The sequence below is a fragment of the Myotis lucifugus genome, unplaced genomic scaffold (genome assembly GCF_000147115.1).
Source record: "Myotis lucifugus unplaced genomic scaffold, Myoluc2.0 scaffold_43, whole genome shotgun sequence".
NCBI lineage: Eukaryota > Metazoa > Chordata > Mammalia > Chiroptera > Vespertilionidae > Myotis > Myotis lucifugus.
In genome coordinates this window covers 2,093,620-2,114,880 of record NW_005871091.1, presented here as the reverse complement: position 1 = coordinate 2,114,880, position 21,261 = coordinate 2,093,620, and the positions used below count along the sequence as shown (strand labels likewise).

The following is a 21,261-nucleotide window of genomic DNA, read 5'->3' as shown; positions in this document are numbered from 1 at the left end:
CCTTCTCAGCCCGCGCTTACAGGGAAAGGGCCAGGTGGAAGCAGCAAACTGTTTTCCAGCCCAGTGTGCCACACGTTTCCACATCTTCCCTATGCACGGCCGCTTCTCACACCACCCAACGTCTGTCCAGGTTTTTTGTGGGGGGGCTAAACTCAAGGTGGAGCTCAGAGGCACTTGGTGCTGCATAGTTTTAGATTATTTTTATTTTAAAAATATATCTTTATTATTGAAAATATTACAAATGTCACCGTTTCCCCCATTAGCCCCCTATAAATCTCTTACCCTACCTCCCCCCATTCCCTCTGAGATTCATCAGTCTGTTCCATGCTTCTATGGCTCTGGAACTATTTTGTTCATCAGTTTATTTTGCTCATTAGATTCCACACATAAGTGAGATCATGTGATATTTGTCTTTCTCTGACTGACTTATTTTGCTTAGCACAATACTCTCCAGGTCCCTCCATGCTGTCTCAAAGGGTATGAGATCCTTCTTTTTTCAGCTGCATAGTATTCCATTGTGTAAATGTGCACAGCTTTTTATCCACTCATCTACAGATGAGCACTTGGGCTGTTTCCAGATCTTAGCTATTTGCAAATAGGGCTGCTATGAACATAGGGGTGCATATGTTCTTTCTGATTGGTGTTTTGTAGGTGCTTCCTAGTTTTAATTCTCTTCCATCTTTCAAATTTTCTGCTGCTCAGGTCAGCCTCTGCAGAGCTAGATCACTCCAGGATTCCAAGAGCCATGCCTTGGAGTTCTTCCTACATGAAAGGAGACTTGCCCATCCTAGTTGCCACCGAGAGGCCCTGTAAACCCTTGGTAAATGGTGCTCAACTGCACTGGATTGGGTCAGTGCCAGCTACCGTTCTCTCTCTCTCTCTCTCTCTCTCTCTCTCTCTCTCTCTCTCTCCCCCTCTCTCCCCCTCACCATAACCTTTGATGATCTGTGCATTGTGAGCTCTTTGGAACCACAAGGAAGAAAATGTTCTGTCTGTGAAGAGAATCCTCAAGCTTTCTGTTCTCCTATCTCTGAAAATAGGAGAAATGCTAAGCTTTTGAATGGTAGTGAGGTTATTGGTTAAGCAAATAGCCTCTGAGGTCAGAGTGCTTGGATTAAGTATTGTTCTATTACTTAGTGGTTCCATTTTAATTTTGTTAAGCCTCAGTTTTCTCCTCTGTAAAGTGGGGCTAATATTGTACCTGCCTCATGTACCTGTATTGTATGAGGATTGAATGAGATGGTATACATAAAGACATAGTTCTTGACTTGCAGTTTGTCCTCGGTACAGTTTAGCTGTCAGGACTGGTATTACTGTGGCCATACTGTGGCCATGTCGGTGGGGAGAGCAATGGGCGGGGGGCGGGGGGGCACACTGGGCAAAATATTGAGGTTTTTCTTTGTGTATCTTGAGCAACCTGAACATCTAGCCCTCAGAGGTACCCAAAGAGGCGTCCCTTACTCACCTCTGAGTGAGTAAGGTGGGGGGAGGGGAAATGACCTCTGGGTGAGTTTGAGGAAAATAACTTGTCATCCAAGGGCGGACCTTTCTCTTTCCCAATGAGCTCATCTCAGGGAGAGGAGCCAAGAGAGGGGGACATGCCCTGCCACCACTGCTCCCAGAGGCCCAGGGCCTGGCCTCACATCTGTGCCAAGGAAGAGAAGGCTGGGGCTCAGGGACAGGGATGCGCCACCTGCAGTGGGGCGGGCTGGGTGGGGTGACATCCTGCTCTCCTCCTCCAACCCCAGGGCAGGGCTTCCCATCCCCAGGAAGCAGCCCCATCAGCTTATCCTTGGGTGGGGTTTCCCAGAGCCCAGTGTGTAAAGGCAAATCATTGTTCTGCAGTTCCGCTAAGTTTTAATGACCACCCCGCTGAGAACTCCTCCAAGAATAAAGTGAGATTTTTTGAAACCAGAATCAAAGGCAATTAAAAGAAGAGAAATATCTGAGCAAGTCTCTGTGCTGAGGCCTTCTGTGAGGAGACTCAGACAAGGAAGAGAGCTAAGATGTGGTGGGAACCAGGCCCTAACCCCATTCTTTTCATTGTGATCAAGCAAAATGATTTCACAATGGGTCTTTTTTTTTTTTTAATGACAGCTGACTTCTCTCTCTCTATTTTTTAAAATACATTTTATTGATTTTTTACAGAGAGGAAAGGAGAGGGATAGAGAGTTAGAAACATTGATGAGAGAGAAACATCAATCAACTGCCTCCTGCACATCTTTACTGGGGATGTGCCTGTAACCAAGGTACATGCCCTTGACTGGAATCAAACCTGGGACCTTTCAGTCCGCAGGCCGACACTCTATCCACCAAGCAAAACTAGTTAGGCAACAATGGGTCTATCTTTTATCTATAAAATGGATATATAATTTGGGCCCCAGGAAGAACCCTGGTCTTGGCAATCTAGTCTCTTAGGGTCCCAGCTGCTCAGCTACTTTCTATGATCCCTTGGCACACTCTTTCCCATCTCAGGTCCTCGGTTCTCTCACTGGAACACGGAGGGCTGGGCTCCAGGCTTCTTGCAGTTCTATGACTGTGTCTCGGTCAAGGGGGTGATGGGGGTTGAGGCAGAGGTGTGATGAGAAGGAGAATAGCCAGGATGGATAAGAAGGTTGGATGCATCTGAGAAGGCTTTACCAAAACCCCTGGAAACAAAAGGTACACTCTCAGCTGATGAAGGCCCTGCACTGTCCCCTGTTCCTCCTTACACCAGGCTACACAGGTCATCATCTGGGATGCTTTCCTCCCCAGGCTGTTTGTGGCTCAGCTCTTCTTAAGACAGTCCATTCCAGCCTGACCTTGGGAGGTGGCGAGAAACATGACCAGGAAAAGGCCATGTAGAGCAGCCTTCTATCCTGATGAGAAAGCAGCTTAGGCAGCCTCAAGGCCCTTCCAACTCCGATTCAGTTAGGGAAATATGTAATGCTCCCTGCTCTGTGCCTGGGGGTGACTGAGGAGCAAGGTGGGCCTGGGGGTTGGGCCCGTGAATGGACAGCCCTATCTTCAAAGTGCTCAGGGTCTTACCACCCAGACGTTCTGTATCTGGTGACCACACCTCCATGTGGTTACTATTTCTGGGTTTGCTGGCAAGTGTCCAGGGCCACCAGGCCTGGCCTGGCTCTGGAGGACAAGACAGATCACAGTCTGCTTGTTTCTTAGTGTTTAGAGTGTATCAACTTGGAGGTGCGACTATTTCCATTGCCCTCCACACCCTTTCCTTAGTGTTTCTCTTTTATCCTTTGAGCACTCTCTGCCCCTCCCCCACACCCACTCTGAAACCCCTGTCCCTCCAACCTGGATGCCCCCAAATCACATTTCTCATTTAGCGGACACCTGGGTGATACTGGGTGTCGAGCCCAGTCCTGCCCACTAGTGCTTACCAGCTCATTGATAAGGGCTCTCTTAGGCAGCACCAATGAACAAACATCAGCAGACAGACACACTTAAGGGCTCCCCTTGCTCAGGCCCTAATGAGCACCCCAGTAAGTGAGGCTAAGGATCAGAGCTGTGCATTCACAGTGGAGGGAGGAGCTGGAAATGTCACTCTGTCCTTGAGCTAAGACATCATCTCTAAGGAGCTGCCACAGGAAGGTAAGGCTGAGTCCTGACATCACCTGAGTGTTTAACTTATAGGAACTCGAGTATCTATTTCTAGCAAAAATATTGACAGAAATAGAACAGAAAATATAAATTTTAAAAGTATAAGCAATTCTGTTTGCCATTGCAATCTGTACCTGTCGTCTGGTGGCAGACCACTGGTTGCTTCTGTGATGGCCGTCAACCTCTCCCTCCTTTCTTGCCGGCCAAGATCCTGTTTAGTGCTTCTGTTCATCTTCCAGGCGGCTGTTTGCTCAGAGAAGGCTGAGACCTTCCCCAACCCAGGGGGTAAATCTTGATTAATTAGCTCCAAGTCAACCCTTTTCCCATGTTCAGTTTGGGGATAGATTTACGCTTTGTTTTTGACCTGTGAGACTCTGGGGGTCAGCTCAGGGAGGTGGAGAGGGTGCTTTTGTGAAAGGCTTATTTACTCCTCCTTTTTCCTGCCTCTGGATGTTTTCATGACTCATGGGACTGCTGTGTCCATCTTGGGACCACAGAGGAAAGTAAAAAAAAATTGCAGAGAGATCAAACTGAGGCCATGCGGCCATGGAGCCATTGAATTAACCACCTGTGGTGCCACACTACCTTGGGACTTCTTCTTCTTCTGAGCCAGTCAATCCTTTGTTGTGTAAGCCTCCATGAAATAGACTTTCTATTACCTGTGGCCAAAAGTATCCTAAACTATACACCCCAGTGTGAAGATGACAAGGGAGGTGTTAATCTGCTGATTGCACACTCAGTCACGGCTCCTTCCATCTCTCAGAGTCCAAGTATCTTCAAACCCTGAAAAATTCTAGAGTTTCAAGATCCGTATTTATTGTACAACACGATCCTTCGTACAAGCCAAGAGCATCATCTGATACTTTGCAGAAAAAAATGGTCTGTTCGGAGGCTAGAACAGAAGGTGACTGTGGGGCTTTCTAAAGTATGGGGCCATATTGTACTGCATGGGAGACTGAAGGAGTTTTCAGTGGCACGTGTGACTATGCAGGCTTATGTCCTTGTCTTTGAGATGTAAACCTTCATGAGATGCTCTGAGCACAATGGCAACAGAGACTGGCCCCAAAGAAGTAGAAAGTATGGATCATTATAAATTGGTTGACAAGACAAGATTTAAATGGCAGAGTTGTATTAGAGGATAGAACATGGATTTCTGTAAAGAACTCTCTGTAATGGGAACTGGTTGATGGGAAAGGCAGTCTGGGAGGGCTCCTTCTTCTCCTAAGGCTGGGCTTGGTTATGCTGCTGTAATAAACAGCCCCAACTCCTGTGGCTTAAAACAGTAAAGGTTTTGTTCTCACTCATCCTGCATGGCCGCTGTGGGTTGGCTGTGTCTCTGCTATGCATTACCCCCACGCTGGCACTCAGGCTGATAGAATCGCCACTATCTGGAACATTACCACTCACCATGGTAAAGGGGAAGGGTGCTTGGAAGGTCCAGCATCAGCAATTAAATGCTGTGTCTCTCTCACATCAATGTTTCTTCTCTCTGTGTCTCTCCCCATCCCTTCCACTCCATCTAAAAAAAAAATCAATGGAAACAAAATATTCTTGGGTGAGAATTAACCACAACAAAAAAGACTTGGAGAGAAAGCATATATAGATTTTACAAGTGAGTGTGAAAGCTCTATTTCCAGTAGGTGTGTGGAATGTGGGACAGTGAATAATCCGGAATTGTTTATATGGGTGCTGAATTAGATTCGGATGTGCATGTGTCCGTGTTCTGGGATTCATTGTAAGCCCTAAGTAAGATGTCAGTGTGAGGCCTGGATTCTTAAGGAGTGCGTTCCAACCTCTTCTTTAGGCTAAGAATAGAATTGTCTATAAGACACAGGGTTCAGACAATGGACTCCAGAGCTGGAGGTTAAGTAAAAACAAAGGAGGTGCTGACTGCCCGCACTTCTGAAAGGAAGCTTTCCCAGAAACTGCCAGGCAGATAAAGTGTGGGGTACCACTGCCAGGCAGGTAATGTGTGGGGTACCACTGCCAGGCAGGTAAGGTGTGGGGTACCACTGCCAGGCAGGTAAGGTGCTGGGGATGAGCATCGGTATCTTTTACAAGTCACATGGAATTAGAATCTGCAAATGACAGGTGTGTCTATCCATGCCAGCTGCTTGCACTTGGCTCCAATGCCACTGTTCTGTTTTTTTCCAGGAGTCAGGTGGGAGAACGTGCTGGTGAAGGGCGATGAGGCAGCCTCGGATGCCACAGAAGCATCCAGCGCAGACATGACTATCAAGGTAAGGCATCCTTTCTCCAGTTTGATTCTTAAAGCGCGTTTCTAGAGGAAAGCGAGCCAGTGGCAGACTTCTAGGGGGTAAAATGAGCTCGGCCACCTCTCTATTCACTGAAGTTTCAGCAAATGAGATTTCCTGAAATTTGGGGTTTGGATTAGGAAACTGCCTGAAAGCTAGGATCCAAGATGTGATTTTTCTGAGCGGAGAAACTGGGCCCCACTGTGCATTGTGAAGAAAGGTCAGAGAGTCATCAAGTAGCTTTGATCTTGACTCAAGATTTCCACTGATGTCAGCGGGAAAGCAGCACATGGCCCACTCCAGCTGGAACCCCGATGGCCAAAGGTTGACAAAATGAGTCATCTGGAAGTCAACCTAATTATCACTGTTCAAATTAAATGCAGGCATTTGTAATCATTGCCTCGATTAAGGGATTCATAGCAAAATTGATCAGACTCAACTATTTCCCCTGTATCACTTGATTAGACACAGAGGAACAGTCCTCCTCTCTTGGATTTCTGGTCATGTTTCACTTAACAAAGGCTGGGGTGGGAGGGCTCTCTAACATTTTTGCTTGAATGATTAGAATTTAAGTATATGTCACTTAGGAATTTTTCTGCACAAAACAAAAAGTGATGTCCCCTTTTATATTGAGATATAACTAGAAATATTCATTCCTGGTTTTACTAGTAGAGGTTGGGCCAAATAATATACAGGATGAATTTATTCAAGCTTTCCTTTGTAATGCGAAAGCTGAACTTACGTTATCTATGTTAAACGTGTTAGAGCAAGCAAACAAAAATACCACAGTGGAATTAGATGAAAGATGGGGCCTGATTGATCAAAAAAGTCAACTACTAATCTAACTAAGTATCCAGCACTAAAAGTTCCTTTGCTTGTAATCCTGTTTAGCAGACTTTGCAAGACAATAAGATAAATTGCAGTGATGTGTTGGTGTTTCCTTGGCTTTTATTGCAAAGATGGAGAAGTTTCAGAAGTCTGTCGATAGAAAGGTTGGGTGCTGATAGTAAAACTTGATGGGTTTAAATATGCTATATTAGAATGTGATCATTTTCAGACTTAGTTTCTTAGTGGTCATTTTAAGAACTCTTAGTCATCATTTTAAGAAATAGTTTCATTTTAAGAATTATTTTTAGTTTCTGATCCTTAAATGTAGTGAAGATAGTTAAAGGATCAGAAAGACTGGGGTTTGTTTTATAAATGCAAATGGCGTAATTGAATAGAGGCATGTTTTACCCGAGTTCCATTTTATAAGGTTGCTACTTATTCAGTCTACTTATCCTTAGTACCAGGATCTTGGCTGAAGTTTTATTTGGGTCTATCTAATTTAGATGTCATTCTCACTTCCTTAGCTTTTATTTTTCTTTTTTAAATTTAATTTTATTGTTGACGATATTACAGATGTTCCCCAATTTTCTCTCTCTTTACCCCCTCCTCCCAGCCCCTCCCTACCCCAGGCCTTCACCACACTATTGTCTGTGTCCATTGGTTATGCATATATGTGAAATTTTTTTTATAAGAACAGAGGATTTTTAGTTCACAAGAACCTAACCGAACCCACTGTCAAGCATGAACACCGCACACCTTAACAAGTTAGACAAAATAGATATATATTTAAATACACTAATAAATTGGTACAAATACTATTAAGTTCCTCTATCAATGCCAGTCTCTTCTCACTGAAGGATTTGTGAAACCTCTAGGTGGATGTACCTTAGGGAAATGCTTCTGTTTAGTTCTCCATTAGGTTTCTCAATTAATCTGCAGTCATCATTTTTTTCCATTGTTGTCATGCTGTTCCCCACCCCACACTGCTTTCTGTATCCATCCTATATTCTGTCCATCTTACAGTACTATTTTTTCTGTTTCTAAAAGTGTCTGATGTTCATTAATTAACTATGGGCTTCTCATTATGTATTTATGTATCTATAGCTATTCCTGTTTCTAATAGCTACTTCCCATATCCTTACAATATCAGCCATTCCTGATGTATTCCTTTGGCCCTGGAAAAACAAAACATTCTGTTCAAACGTTAATTACAATGAAACCCGATTCACTGACACTTCCCAAAGGGAATAGCAGCAGAAATCACTGACGTAGTTTGGTTTCCGCCATATTACTCCTCTTGTGCTTAAAAATTTTCCTTCTGAAAAAGGTGCAAAAATTTTTGCAATGTTGTAATTGTCTGAATGTGGGATTTTTTTCTTTTATATGTAGCCTTTTAACATCATATCTTATTTTGAAATGACAAACTCATGCTTCTAAAAATATACATGACTCAGAGGAGTGAATTCGTTCATAAACTAACGTGTGTCATTCTGAGGAACCTTGAAGTAAGAGCATTGACATTAAAAACACCCTCTGAATGTACTGATGTAATGTAGGTAGGAGCATCAGATGGGCCTGCCTAATAGTTTTAAATCACTCAGTGTAACAGGTGGAATTGTGAACCTTCCTCCCCCAAAAATGATACGTCCAAGTCCTAAACCCTGGTACCCGTGAATATGGCCTTATTGGGGAGAAGGGTCTTTGCAGATGAAATCAAGTTAAGGTTCTCAAGATGAGATCATCCTGGATTAACCAGGTAGGACCAAAGTCCAGTGGCACATGTCCTCATAGGAGACAGAAGAAGAAACACACATGGAGAAGGCCATGTGAGGAGACAGAGGCCGAGATTGGAGTTATGTGCAGGCTAAGCCACAGGACTCACGGAGCCACCAGAGCTGGAGGACGCAAGGAGGTCCTCCCCTAGAGCCTTCAGAGGCAGCAGGGCTCTGCCAGCACCTTGATTTGGGGTTTCTGCCTCCAGAATCGTGAGAAAATGAATTTCTGTTGTCTGAAGCCATCAAGTTTGTAGTCATTTGTTATGACAACCACAGGAAACGAATACACTCAGATCTACTAAGAATTGTTCTTACTCCTTTTCTTCTTCTTCTTCTCCTTCTTCTTCTTCTTCTTCTTCTCCTTCTCCTTCTCCTTCTTCTTTTTTGATTAATCTTCACATGAGGATATATTTTCCCATTGATCTCCTTTTTTTTTTTGATTAATCTTCACCTGAGGATATTTTTTCCATTGATTTTTAGAGAGAGTGGAAGGGAGAGAGGAGGAAGAGAGAGAGGCAGAGAGAGAAAAACATCAGTGTGAGAGACACATCTATTGTCTCCTGCACATCGAACCTGCAACCCAGGTATGTGCCCTTGACCAGCAATGGAACCCTTAGGTCTGCAGGCCTAACCATTGAGCAAAACTGGCCGGGGCTGTTTCTATTCTTCTGGATATCCAGTCTCCTCTGCTTGAATATAATTTCTATGAGGGTGTATATCCCTAGCACCTAGCTAAGTGTCTAGCATATTGTGTCAATATTTTTGAAAGAACAAATGAAGATCAATCTTTATTTACTGCGGTTAAGCTGGACCCCTGGTCTTCCTCAAATCCACCCCCTGTATTCTCACCTCCAGGTCTTTCTCTTGTGGCTTCCTTCCTACTCACCCTTCATATGCCACCTGCCTCAGTGTTCTGTTTTTCCCTTGTTAGATCCTCTAAATTAGATCCTCATTTTTTAACCATTCCTTTCATTAAAAACACAACTCATTTGAGGTCTATAATTTACATGCCATAAAATTCACACTTTTAAGTGTACAATTAAAAAATTTTAGTAAATTTACCAGCCCTCACCATAATCCAGTTTTATAACAATGTTATCACTCCAATAAGATCCCTCATGCCCTATTTCAGTTAATCTCTGTTCTCACCCCCAACCCCAAGCAAACCCTAACCTATTTCCTGTCCCTATAGATTTGTCTGGACGTCTCATTTAAGGGAATTGTATAACATGTGGTCTTTAGTGTCAGGCTTTCTTCACAACGTGGTGTTTTTGAAGTTTGTCTCTGTTATAGCTTCTATCACTATTTCAATTCCTTTTAGTGCTGAATAGCATTTCATTTGCTGGATATACCAGTGTTCTGTTTTGTTTCTTAGTCCATTCATAAGGTGATGGGTTGTTTGCACATTGGAGCTGTTATCAATACTGCTGCTATGAATAATCATGAGCAAGCTTTTGTGTGGACATGTGTTTTTATTTGCCATGGGCATGTGCCTAGGAGTAAAATTGCTGGGTTATATGGTAAATCTGTGTTTAACTTTTTGAAGAACTGTCAGATGGTTTTCCAATGTGGCTGCACCATTTTACACTCCCACCAGCGATGGATGAGAGGTCTGACCTTCCCACATTCTGGCCAACACTTGCTATTATCTGTGTTTACATGGTAACCATCCTAGTGTTTGTGAAGTGGCATTTCACTGTGGTTTTGATTTGCATTTTCCTGAAGGTTAATGATGCTATCTTTTCATGTGCTTATTGGCCATTTGTGTGTAGTTCATTTTTTAATGAGTTGATTTTCTTTATTTGCTGAAGGGTGGGCTACATAGTTTGTTAATTTGTTAAATTTCCCAGCACACACAGCACCCTCCCATTGCAGGTGCCCAGTCAACTATATATAGTTTTCTGAGTGAGGGATATTTTTCTTGACTGTGGAGGGAGAGGGAGAAATCCACTTTTCCTCTTTAGGATCACTGCTCCCTTCCCCTCCTCCCCCCTCCCCCCTCTGCCCCCTGCCTCCAGGGTTTGGGAGGTCTTATCAATCTCATCAATCCCTTTTCTTTTTAAAAAATATATGTTTTTATTGATATTTTTATAGAGAAAGGAAGGGAGAGCTAGAGAGAGCAAGAGAAACATCAATGTGAAAGAGAAACATCTATCAGTTGCCTCCCACACATGCCCCAACTGGGGATCCAACTGCGACCTGGGCTTGTGTCCTGACTGGGAATCAATCGAACCAGTGGCATTTAGGTGCACAGAATGATGCCCAACCAACTGAACCACACTGGCCAGGGACCATGTTATATTTTTTTATCGTGGTAAAATTTACATGACATAGAATTTACCTTCTAATCATTTCTAAGTGTGCAGCAGTTCTGTCGCATTTATATCATTCATCTGTTTTACAACCATTATCACCATCCATCTCTAGAACTTTTTCATCATCCCAAACTGAAACTCTGCTCCTTAAATACTAATTCCTTATTCTCTCCTCCTCCCCATTAAACACTAATTCCCTATTCACTTCTCCCTCCAGATCTGAGCAACCACCAGAGTGGTATGTTTTATATGCAATAATCTCTAGTTGTCTTCTCAAAGGGATTTTAAACACATCCTGTTAATAGTAAACAGCCTGTAAGATGGCTACACTTCAACTGAGCATTTTAATATCCTCTGGGCAAGGCAAGCTTTACATATGAACAACATTCCCAAGTCAAGTTACTAGTAAGCTGCTATGTGCTAAAAGCATTTGCTGGTCACTGCGCTTCCTTTCTTCTGGGGAGTGTTGAACTGCCCAGTGCCAACATTCTGGAAGTGTCTTGGTTTTATTCACCTGTGTGGCTCTGCATTGTTTTCTTAGATTCTGTTTATCTGATGACTGTTCAAAACTACATCAATCTATGTGTGGGCGAAGAGGGGACACATACTAAACCTGACCAGCTCAGGGGAGGCCTGTGTGGTGGCCTTGCAAACTCAGAGACCTAAAGGAACCACAAAGGATGGTCTGAAATGAAAAGCTTTTAACTAACAGCAGTTTATGGTGGGTAGTCATGTCCTAGGCTGGTATCTTTCCTGACAAAGGCCCATCTTTACCTTAACTGAGCTTGTCTGTTATCTTTTTGCATCTACAATAACATATCTTTGGAATGTCAAAGTAATTTTCCTTTCTTCGGACCCCTCAAAGCTCAGGCAATGCCTCTGTGGAGACCACAAATCCCCTCATTGTTATTGAGTTAATTGTTGACTGTTATCTACCCTATACCCACCTAAGGAAAAGAAGTGTGTGGCTCTCTCCACCTCCCTAATCTATCACCAGTGGATTTTAAGTAACCCACTTCCGTCTCCCATTTTGGTTGTAATGTTTAAAACAAGGTGCAAAACTGCCTTTCTCAGAACATTATCTCAATCTGTTGAGATTTTGCTTCCTTGCAATTGTCAACAGTTTGGCTCATATAAACTCACAAAATTTCTCTATAGGTTTGAATGTTTCTTACATTGACACATGTTAAACCTACATTAACGTATGTTGAAGAAATATCTCCTGGGTAGAAATTATGTGATTTGGCTGCTATTTTAATCAAATACACCAACTACACCCCAAATGTTATCTTTACCTTGCCCTTTTATCTTCTATAAAGAGACTAAAAACTAAGTATTTGCCAAAAGGAGCACAGAAAATTCTAGTATACCAGAACTTTTCTCAGAAAGAAGCCTTGTACTTATTTACATTGTTAAAACATAAACTGAGGCATACTGAATATTTTAAGAGTTTGAGGGGGGATATAAAAACTTTTTATTTCCAAAAAAATTTTCACATCCTGAGTTACACCATTTCTTTTTCTCCCACCTACCAGGAAAGGGTATTTCATACACAGGGGCACAGGCATAATGAATCTGTGTGCTGTGGAGGCCATGGAGATGTCTTCTGTGGAGGTCACTTTTCCGAAGTCAGCATAGAAGCTGGAAAGGAAGTGTCTTCAAATGACCCTCAAAGATCCTTCCAGACTTGATGCCCTTGGCAATGCAGAGCCCCTTTGGAGACTCTCGGGCCAGTTTTTGTATTTTAGCAGCAGCCTCCTATCCGCTCCCATCCAACCCCCTCAGTTTTGCATTAATCCTGACCTTTCTTGCTTTTGCTTTTCTTAACGTCCTTGCCATTAAGAAGCAGTTTGTTGGTGAGGGGAGGCATTTATAGAGAAAATGCAGAAGTGAAGGGAGGCTGCAGTTACGACTGATGTTTGCAGCTTAAAGCCTACTTGGCTGTTTGTGACTGGTTGTCCTTAGTGCTTTGATTTCCTACCCTGCAGGCAGTTACAGGCTCAGATTTGGTTTGTTTATGTGGGTCATCATGGCATTAGAGCCACCTTTTCTATGGCCTCCTTGCTTAATTGGTGAAACCGCATATACAATATTTCTCACTTGGATATAGGCAAGAGACAAGATGGGTACCATTGAGGCAAGTGGGAGATTCTGGCTGTAAAACCATTTAAAAGGGACACGTTTCCTAATCAGGGACGTGGACAGCGACATTACAAAGGCTGCTGCATGTCTCTATGTGAAATTTACTGCTGGGACCGAGATTGCTCTTCAGGGAGGGCAGATGTTCTCCATTACACAGGGGGGGAGCACTTAGACTCTTCCGGCGTGAATAGAGGCCACAGGTTACAGCTTTCTTTGGAGGCGGCTTTCAAATCACCGTCCTGCTGAGGGACTCTTGCTGCCAGCAGTGCTGAGCCAGTGCCCTTTGTATTCGATGATGACGACATTGAGAATTGTTTCGTGCAGGGGCTCTGGACAAAAAGACACATTAGGACAAAAGTCCTTTCTACGTTGAGTACATACACAAAGATTGCTCTAAATTTGCTTCCTTGCCAAAGGAAATACTTTATTGTAGATTTTTTTTTAAATCCTTGAAACTAGAATAGTGGATCTCAGAGGGGGTTGGCGGTGGGTGGTAGGATGCATACCGGTACTATTTGGGTAAATTTTCACAATCCCTCTCTTTGAGAATCACTGTCTTGAATTTTCTTAAAATATGTTTTTATTGACTTGAGAGAGAAAGGAAGGGTGAGGAAGAGATAGAGAAACATTGATCGGCTGCCTCCTACACTCCCCCTACTGAGAATGGAGCCCACAACCCAGGTACGTGTCCTGACTGGGAATCAAATCAAAGCCCTCTGGGTGCATGGGACAGTGCTCAACCAACTGAGCCACACCAGCCAGGGCTTGCATTTTTTTAAAATATGCATTTTGCATTATGACGAGCCCTGCTGTAAATTGCAATATGCTGTATCAGTATTGCTGATTATTATTCCTATGGGTTACTCCCTACGTGTCAAATAAAATAAAAGTCAAAGAAATAGAATCACAACCATTGACAGCTCTCAATGATCTATGGACAGATAAGGAATATTCCTGATGAATGAACAATGTCAAGCACCTTCTTCTTTGCCACTCTATTTCGGCACCACGTTCTCCTGCCAACGATAATAGCTAATGCTGATTGAGCGTTTGCTGTGAGCGAACTGTGTGGGAGGCACTTACATGTACCATCGCATATAATCCTCCAAACAACGCTGAGCAGGAGGAACTGGTATTAATCCCATTGTACAGGTGTGGTGAAAAATGGTAAAGTTAAGTGACTCATCAAAAATCTCAAAGTGAGCCTGTGAACCCAGGTAGAGACACTTGTCAACCTCTCTCTTTGAGTACTAATGAAGGCAAATTAATTTTACTATTAGTTAAAGCAGAAGAATCCCAAAGATGGGGCAGGAGTGGCTTTGAATTGTAGATAAACAGTAAATAATTTTTTAATATTAGTATGTTTCAGATATTGCATGGAGTGGGATCCCTCAGGGATTTTATCTGTTTTTGCATCTATCCCAAAATAGATGTCATCTTTCCAGACTCATCGGGTGTATAAACACAACATTCTGTTTTTGTAATGGCACAGGTGCCGCCTTGAGATGCGGTGATAATATCTAATGCCATCCTATTTTGTAAGGCAGCTTTTCCCATTGAAGACATTTCAGTGTTTATTAGAGTTCAGCTCTGATGACTGTCACTGCGAGCTTGTTAAGTGAACTTAGTTAATTAAAGCTTCGATATGAGCAATAACATCTTCAGTTCCTAAGGAGGGTGCAAAAATAGCTGCTAAGTGATCATGCCAATGCAAAACATGCTTTCATACAAGGGAGGTGAGCAACAGAGGCGACTGAAGGGCAAATATGTCCTTGAGCCCACAGGTACCCGATAGTACATCTTCCTATGCAACCTGGGGGTAGTAGCCAAGTCCAGAGACCGGTACCACATAGCCACTGTGTTCCATGAGGGGCTACAGTAAATGCCAGTCTTCCTTCCCAGTCTGTTCCAACCAATCAGAACTTTTTAAAGTTATGAAGGCATTACATGGATGGTTAGCTATTTCCCCTAACATTCTGGTACTATTAGGAAACTCTAGTAGAGAATGCTTTCTTTGTTCCCAACATAAAGGAGCTGAAGAGCTTCAGTATCCATATCTAGGAGTTCACCATATGAACCTACCCCAGATTTGTACATGCCCAGCTGCTGTGGTTTTGACAGGATCCTCGCTGTTTGCAGTCCCCAAGGCTGCGTGAACAGTGCCATCACAGGACAAGGAGAAACCATGACCATGATATTGTCATTAGGCCATTCGTCAGTGTTTGCAATGTAATATCAGCTGCACTTAAAGTTAGACTTCGTGTGTGTGGTGGTTGTTCTAGAATCCATTTTGGTAAGGCCCTCCATTCAGTACCTGGGAGAGGAGAGCCTCGCTTTTATCCTCAGAGAAGCCCTATCCCATTTTGATCCTGTTGGTATTATAACAACAGACTGCTGTTTTCCCAGTAGCCAGTTGAGCTTATGGCAGTCTTTTTTCCAGTGTCTAGGTTTTTTGCAACAATTGCAAATTCCAGTTTTTCAGTTGTTAGAAAACCCTTTCTGATTTTCAGTTCCCATGGGTATGTTCACTGTAATTGTAAACTTATGACTTGAGTTGCTTTAATTCAACAATTCAGAGCCTGGTTCATTTTCCTTTTGTTATTTTTCTCTGTTGTTTTGGATAATTGACTGGCCAGATTAACTAAATCATGAGTATCCATAGTGGCCCAGTTAAGTGGGTTTCTTTTTACTAGAACACTAGGTTCATCACCTGATCCATTTGAAAATGTAGTATTATTAAAAAGAAGTTTCCTCTCTCTTGACATTCTCAGTGCCTGCAAACGTTAAGAATGTCTTTTCTAAATGACTGTAGTGATCAGCAACAGTTTCATCTTGTCTTTGAACACATTGCTCAATTTTCCTCCAATCAATATTCTTTGGAAAGAATACCGCTCTTTAGCCACATTTTGAGCTGTCATTTTGTGTGCTGTGCACTGCTCGGATAAATCTGCTAACGGTTCTTTCCAGTTGGCTGGTTCCATCCATTTCTTTTCATTGCCTTCCCCTGACAATATGGATTAGCTGATACAAATCTGAATAACCAGGTTCCTAGGTTTGCACAATTAATCAAGATTCATTTGAAATTCAAGAGGATTATGGGTAGGGCTTGGGAAGTCTTTTTTTTTAATTTAAAATTGTTTTCATCCTGGCTGGTGTTTCCCAGTGGTTAGAGCATTGACCCACACACCGAAGGATCTTGGGTTCAATTTCTGTTCAAGGGCACGTACCTAGGTTGCAGGTTCAATCCCCAGCTCTGGTCAGGTGCGTGCGGTAGCAACCAATGTTTCTCTGTTTCTCTCTCCCTTCCTCCGTCCTTCTCTCCCTCCCTCCATCTTTCTCTCGCTCCCTCCCTCCTTCCCTTCCACTGTCTCTAAAAATCAATATCCTCAGGTGAGGAATAACAAAAAATTTTTTTTTCAATTACAGTTTACATTCAATATTATTTTACATTAGTTTCGGGTGTACAGGAGAGTGGTTAGACAATCAGGAAGGCTATTGGTGTTGGCCTGATTTCATTTTCTGCAGATAGCTTCATCATCCCAATGTTTTAAATGTTGATGAATTTTTGTGTGTGCTTTTATCAACTCTTTGACTTGGTAAAGATCACCTCTCTCTGAGGGGTCACCTCCTAAAATAGAGGACACTGGCCTGGATACTCCCAGCAAAAATTGTGACATATTCACAAGTATTTCCAGACTCTACCAGTACGTTTCCTCCTGTGTATATTTCTAGAGTTCCAGCGGTAGGAACACATAATGTAATGATGATAAGGCTCTAGAAATAGTCTTTGTCCATGCATGTCAGATAAGTCCGTGTTCTTATGAGATAATGCCCCAGTCTAATTACCTTTGAAACAGAGCTTACTTGCAAATACCAACGTCTGTGACTTCCCACAGAACAAAGGCAAGCAAACCAAACATAGAGCCCATTGGCAGAACCCATTGGTCTTTGGTGCTCTTGGAAGGCTGCCAATCTGCTTCCCACTTAGGCAGAGGTTTGCCTATCCAGTTAATTTATGAGTAAATTATTACCAATGTCCAGGAGGGTTGGAATGGTCACAAGTTATTCCTAAAATAACTCGTGGTCACTTATAGTAGGCCTTATCCTTCTGAAACAAGCCAGGTGTCACAGAAGTCTCATAAATCTTGAGTATAATTCTCAAGAATATCTTTGGATTCATAAGCAGACAGGTCTCTAAGCACTTAAGATAGTTTAAGTGAGCATCTATCGAGCTTCTTGATAAATTATCAGATACCTTCCTTTTCCGTCTCTTTTCTGTATCCATCCTCCAATGGCCTTCCTCCTTGGTTTTCTCTGTGCAGTGAAAACATGTAGTTAACATGGTGAAAATCACGACACACATGTAAACTGTACATACTAGTAAAAAAGAGAAAATGTGCTCAGACAAGATGATGGACTCACGGGCTAGGAGAACAGGCTGTTCACACTAATAGATTTTCACATCAAGAGCAGGGCTATTCTGAGGTCACTTGAGCTTATTACCATTGTAATGGTGGCTTCTTACTCAGAAACGAGCAAGGGAGATGTGACATTTATTTTAGCTCGACATTCTCATGTCTGTTTCCGAAAAAGAAAAAGGTATTGGCAATGACAATCCTCATTCTCTTTCCCGAAGGGATCTCTACAAGAGAGCAGGACACTGAATCAGTCGCCATACACTCCCTATGCTCACAGACTGTGCATTTAGATATCTAACATGATGAATTTTAGTCTAGAAAAAATGAATAAGGAGAATAATAGGTACCATTCATTGAAAATTTTCTGTGTGTCAAGCATGGCCCTGGGTGCTTAGGGCATTATATGAATTAATTCGTATCACAACCCTAAGAGATGGGTACGATGAGTATCTGCAATTTAAAGAGGAAGAAAGGTACAGAGAGACTAAGTAACTTGTCCAAAGACACACAGCAAGGAGTCTCAGAACCCGGGTCTAACCAGGCAGCCCTTGCTCTTCATGACTTTGGCTGGTAGAACAAAATGATGATGTTCATATGCAAACATATAAAGTAGGACTCACAGCTCCTGATCCATAAGGAAGCTTTCGGGCAGTTCTGTTTGCATTTGCTCTTCAGATGCAGAGCTGGCGCTTACCAGGGGGGATCAAGCTAGGCTTTTGTCCCAGGGGGTTGGCTGTTTTCCAGGCTTGCCCTTGGCTCTTCATCCTATCAACATTCTGATGACATTGCTCATTATCATTCGACTGCAGTGATTTATGAATCTGATGAAACAGAGCTGCCTCTTCGGTAACTAAGGAAAGCTGCACCTACAATGAATAAATAGACCTTCCTAATAAATACAGCACACAGATGTCCTGCAGTATCTATTAAGAAACCACTTTACCCACCATGCCTGCGCTTGGGGCAGTTTCTTCTTTTAGTTGTTCCTAAGATATCTGCATATCAATGTTTTACAGCATTTGTTAACGTCTGGGTTTAAAAAAATTAACTTGCTGAATGTTTCGTTGCATGTTCTGATATGTGGCATACCATATTTAAACAGGTTCAAATTTTGAGAGTGATTTTTCAAATTAATGTCGATAAATTCTTTGGAAATTTTGAAAATATAAACTTATTTAAATTGAGAAATAGGCAAATATTCGTCCACTGGGTCATTTTAAAATTACTCTTGATGTGCTTTAAATATGTTGGTTCCTGCAAAAAAAAAATATAAACAAAATCTAAATATGAAAAAATGTTCAAGTTTATATTAAGTTTATCCCATGAGTGACATAGGAAAATCCCTCTTAAGAAAATGACATTGCAAAAGAGGTATAGAATCTTTTTTCTTTTTCAAATAAAAAAATACATCCTGTTTCTAAGCATTTTTTTATTGTACATGACAGTTTATTAAAATAAACCTTTTTTGCCCCAGCCTGGTATTAGGTTGGTTAGAGCATAGTCATGATATGCCAAGGTTGCAAGTTTGATCCCCTGTCAGGGCACATATAAGAAACAAATAATGAATGCATGAACAAGTAGAACAACAAATTGATGTCTCTCTCTCTTCCTTTCCTTTCTCTCTAAAATCCATTAAAAATTTTTTTAAAGTAAAATAAACCTTTTACTCATATGGACTTTATCAAACTTTCTTATCCTATAATAGTTGTTGACCTACCATTCTTCTTCTCCTCTTTCACCCTTCTTCTCCCCTTTCTCCTTCCTTCCTTCCTTCCTTCCTTCCTTCCTTCCTTCCTTCCTTCCTTCCTTCCTCATTTCCTCTCTCTCTTCCTTCTTTGCTTTTTTCTTCTTTCCTTGTTTGTTTCCTCTCTTACTCCCTTTCTTGGTGGGGTGACCACGGGGATTGTGGGATTCTTAAATCAGGAAATACAGGGAAGATGGGGGGCGGGGGTGGTTGAAATATGTGGGCTTGATGGATATTCCAGGGAAAATGCTGAGTTCCAGGTAGGACTTCAGGATGCACTGAGTACCTCTGTCTAAGGAAGGATCAGGATAATGGGAATAGGGGGGAAGAAGATTGTGAATGGGCCCTGGGGAACAGCAGTCTTGGGGGAAGGCTAAGGAAAGGCCTTGAAGGGGGCAGGAGTTGGATAGGGCGTGACTGATGAGGAAGACTTTCTAGGTAAAGAGCAGAGTGTGAGCTGAGGAGTTAAAGAGCTGGTGGATTCAGGGCAAACTGAGTGATCCCAGGACAGATGAAAGCAATGGGTGGAGCTAAGCTAGAAGAAGAGGGAGCAGGGAGCAGGGAGCAGGTGGTGGGGGCACTGATTCTGCTCATTTCACCTGCAGGGCTCCTCCCTGGGATATGATGGTTCCACCTTGTAGGAACCACGCCCTCCATACAGTGCCTGCAAGGGGCCTCCTTCAGGAAGTGGCCACAAATTATAGCACATAGGGGAGCCTTCTCTTCCCCTCTCTGATAATTCAGGTCCACAGCAACCTCTTCTGTCTGCAGAGTAGTCCAGAATATTGAGAATGGATGGGAGGCTTTAATAAAATTCAAAGCAAAACCATGGGCAAGAAGACTAAGAGAAAAATATTTCTAAGATACTGTGATAGAGCTGGTAGGCGTGTAACCGTGCCCAGAGCACAGCCATCCTGCGTGTCTGGGCTGCCTATAATGACGGTAGCCACTGCTTTTGCACTTGTCTGGCCTTATTGCCAAGATTATTAGAAGTAGGCCATAGATATGACTCTGGCCTTACAACCAAATGAACCAGGGCTTCCTCTCACCACCCCATGTTATTGTTGCTTATTGTTTCTTTAGAAATAATAAACATACCAAAGAGCCCTGGCTGGTGTGGCTCAGTTGGTTGAGTGTGTTCCCATTCACCAAGAGGCACTGGGTGGATTCCAGGTCAGGACACATGCCGGGGTTTCAGGCTTGATCCCCAGTGGGGGGCATGCAGGAGGCAGCTGATCAATGATTCTCTCTCATCATTGATGTTCCTATCTCTCTCTCCCTCTCCCTTCCTCTCTGAAATCAATAAAAATATATATTTAAAAAATTAGCATTGAGCAGGGAGTGTGGGGGCCTGGGTTTGAGTCCTGACTTTGACCCCTTCTTGCTGGTGATTCTGCACAAGTCCTGTCCCCGCCCCCCTTAGGATTCACTTGCTTCACTGGTAACAACTGACATGGAACTCGTGCCTTGTGGCCGGCCCTGAGCTTACAGCTTTGCAAGGATGATCTCATTAGGCTCCCAACAATCTTATATTATAGATGTGCCCGTGCTGTGCCTTTTACAGATGAGGATTCTGAGAGATGGAGAGGCTGAGCAGCTCTCCAAGTTCACACAGCTAGTAAGAGACAGATCAGGATTCGAACCCAGGTCTTTGGCTCCAGACCCTGTTTTTCACTGATACTTTGCTCTGCTGTAAAATGAGGAAAGTGGCTTAGGTGACAGGTAATTTTCCTCCTTGCTCTAATTCTCTTGCCTCTGACACTTTGATACGCCCTTACCTATCCCAAGCAGGTAAAGAAAATGCCGGATGTAAAACAGGAGCAGCGGCAGCAAGCCTGTATCTAAATGCACACTCTCCTCTCGGTACTTGCCTATCTTATCTCAACCGGTCTATGAATTACTTAGCAGTCCGGCTCTCGGGCTCCTCAGAGCCTGAGTCCTTTACAGCAGGCGCAGACTGTGTCTGAGACCTGGCAGCGTTACTCGCCTATGTTCTCTGGCTTCTTAAGGTATTTGTGATTGTAATGACTGCTCATAACATTAACTGGACAGTGGTCTAAAAAGAAAAGGGAAGAAGGCAGGAGAGGAGGGAGGGTGGTGGAAGGAAGGAAGGACAGAAGGAAGCAAGGACAGAAGAGAGGGAAGGAAGGAGGGAGGGAGGGAGGGAGAGAGGGAGGGAGG

The 21,261-nt window shown here is 42.9% G+C and overlaps 1 protein-coding gene across 3 annotated transcripts in view; it reads left to right on the top strand.

The window, feature by feature from the left end:
• The window catches only part of AKAP2 (A-kinase anchoring protein 2), a 155,571-nt gene that overhangs the window by 37,332 nt on the left and 96,978 nt on the right, over positions 1-21,261 (top strand). For all 3 annotated transcript variants that reach the window (XM_023753293.1, XM_023753291.1, XM_023753292.1), the window contains exon 2: positions 5,758-5,843. In XM_023753293.1, coding sequence (XP_023609061.1) covers positions 5,758-5,843 — 86 coding nt within the window. The remainder of the gene's footprint in view (positions 1-5,757; positions 5,844-21,261) is intronic.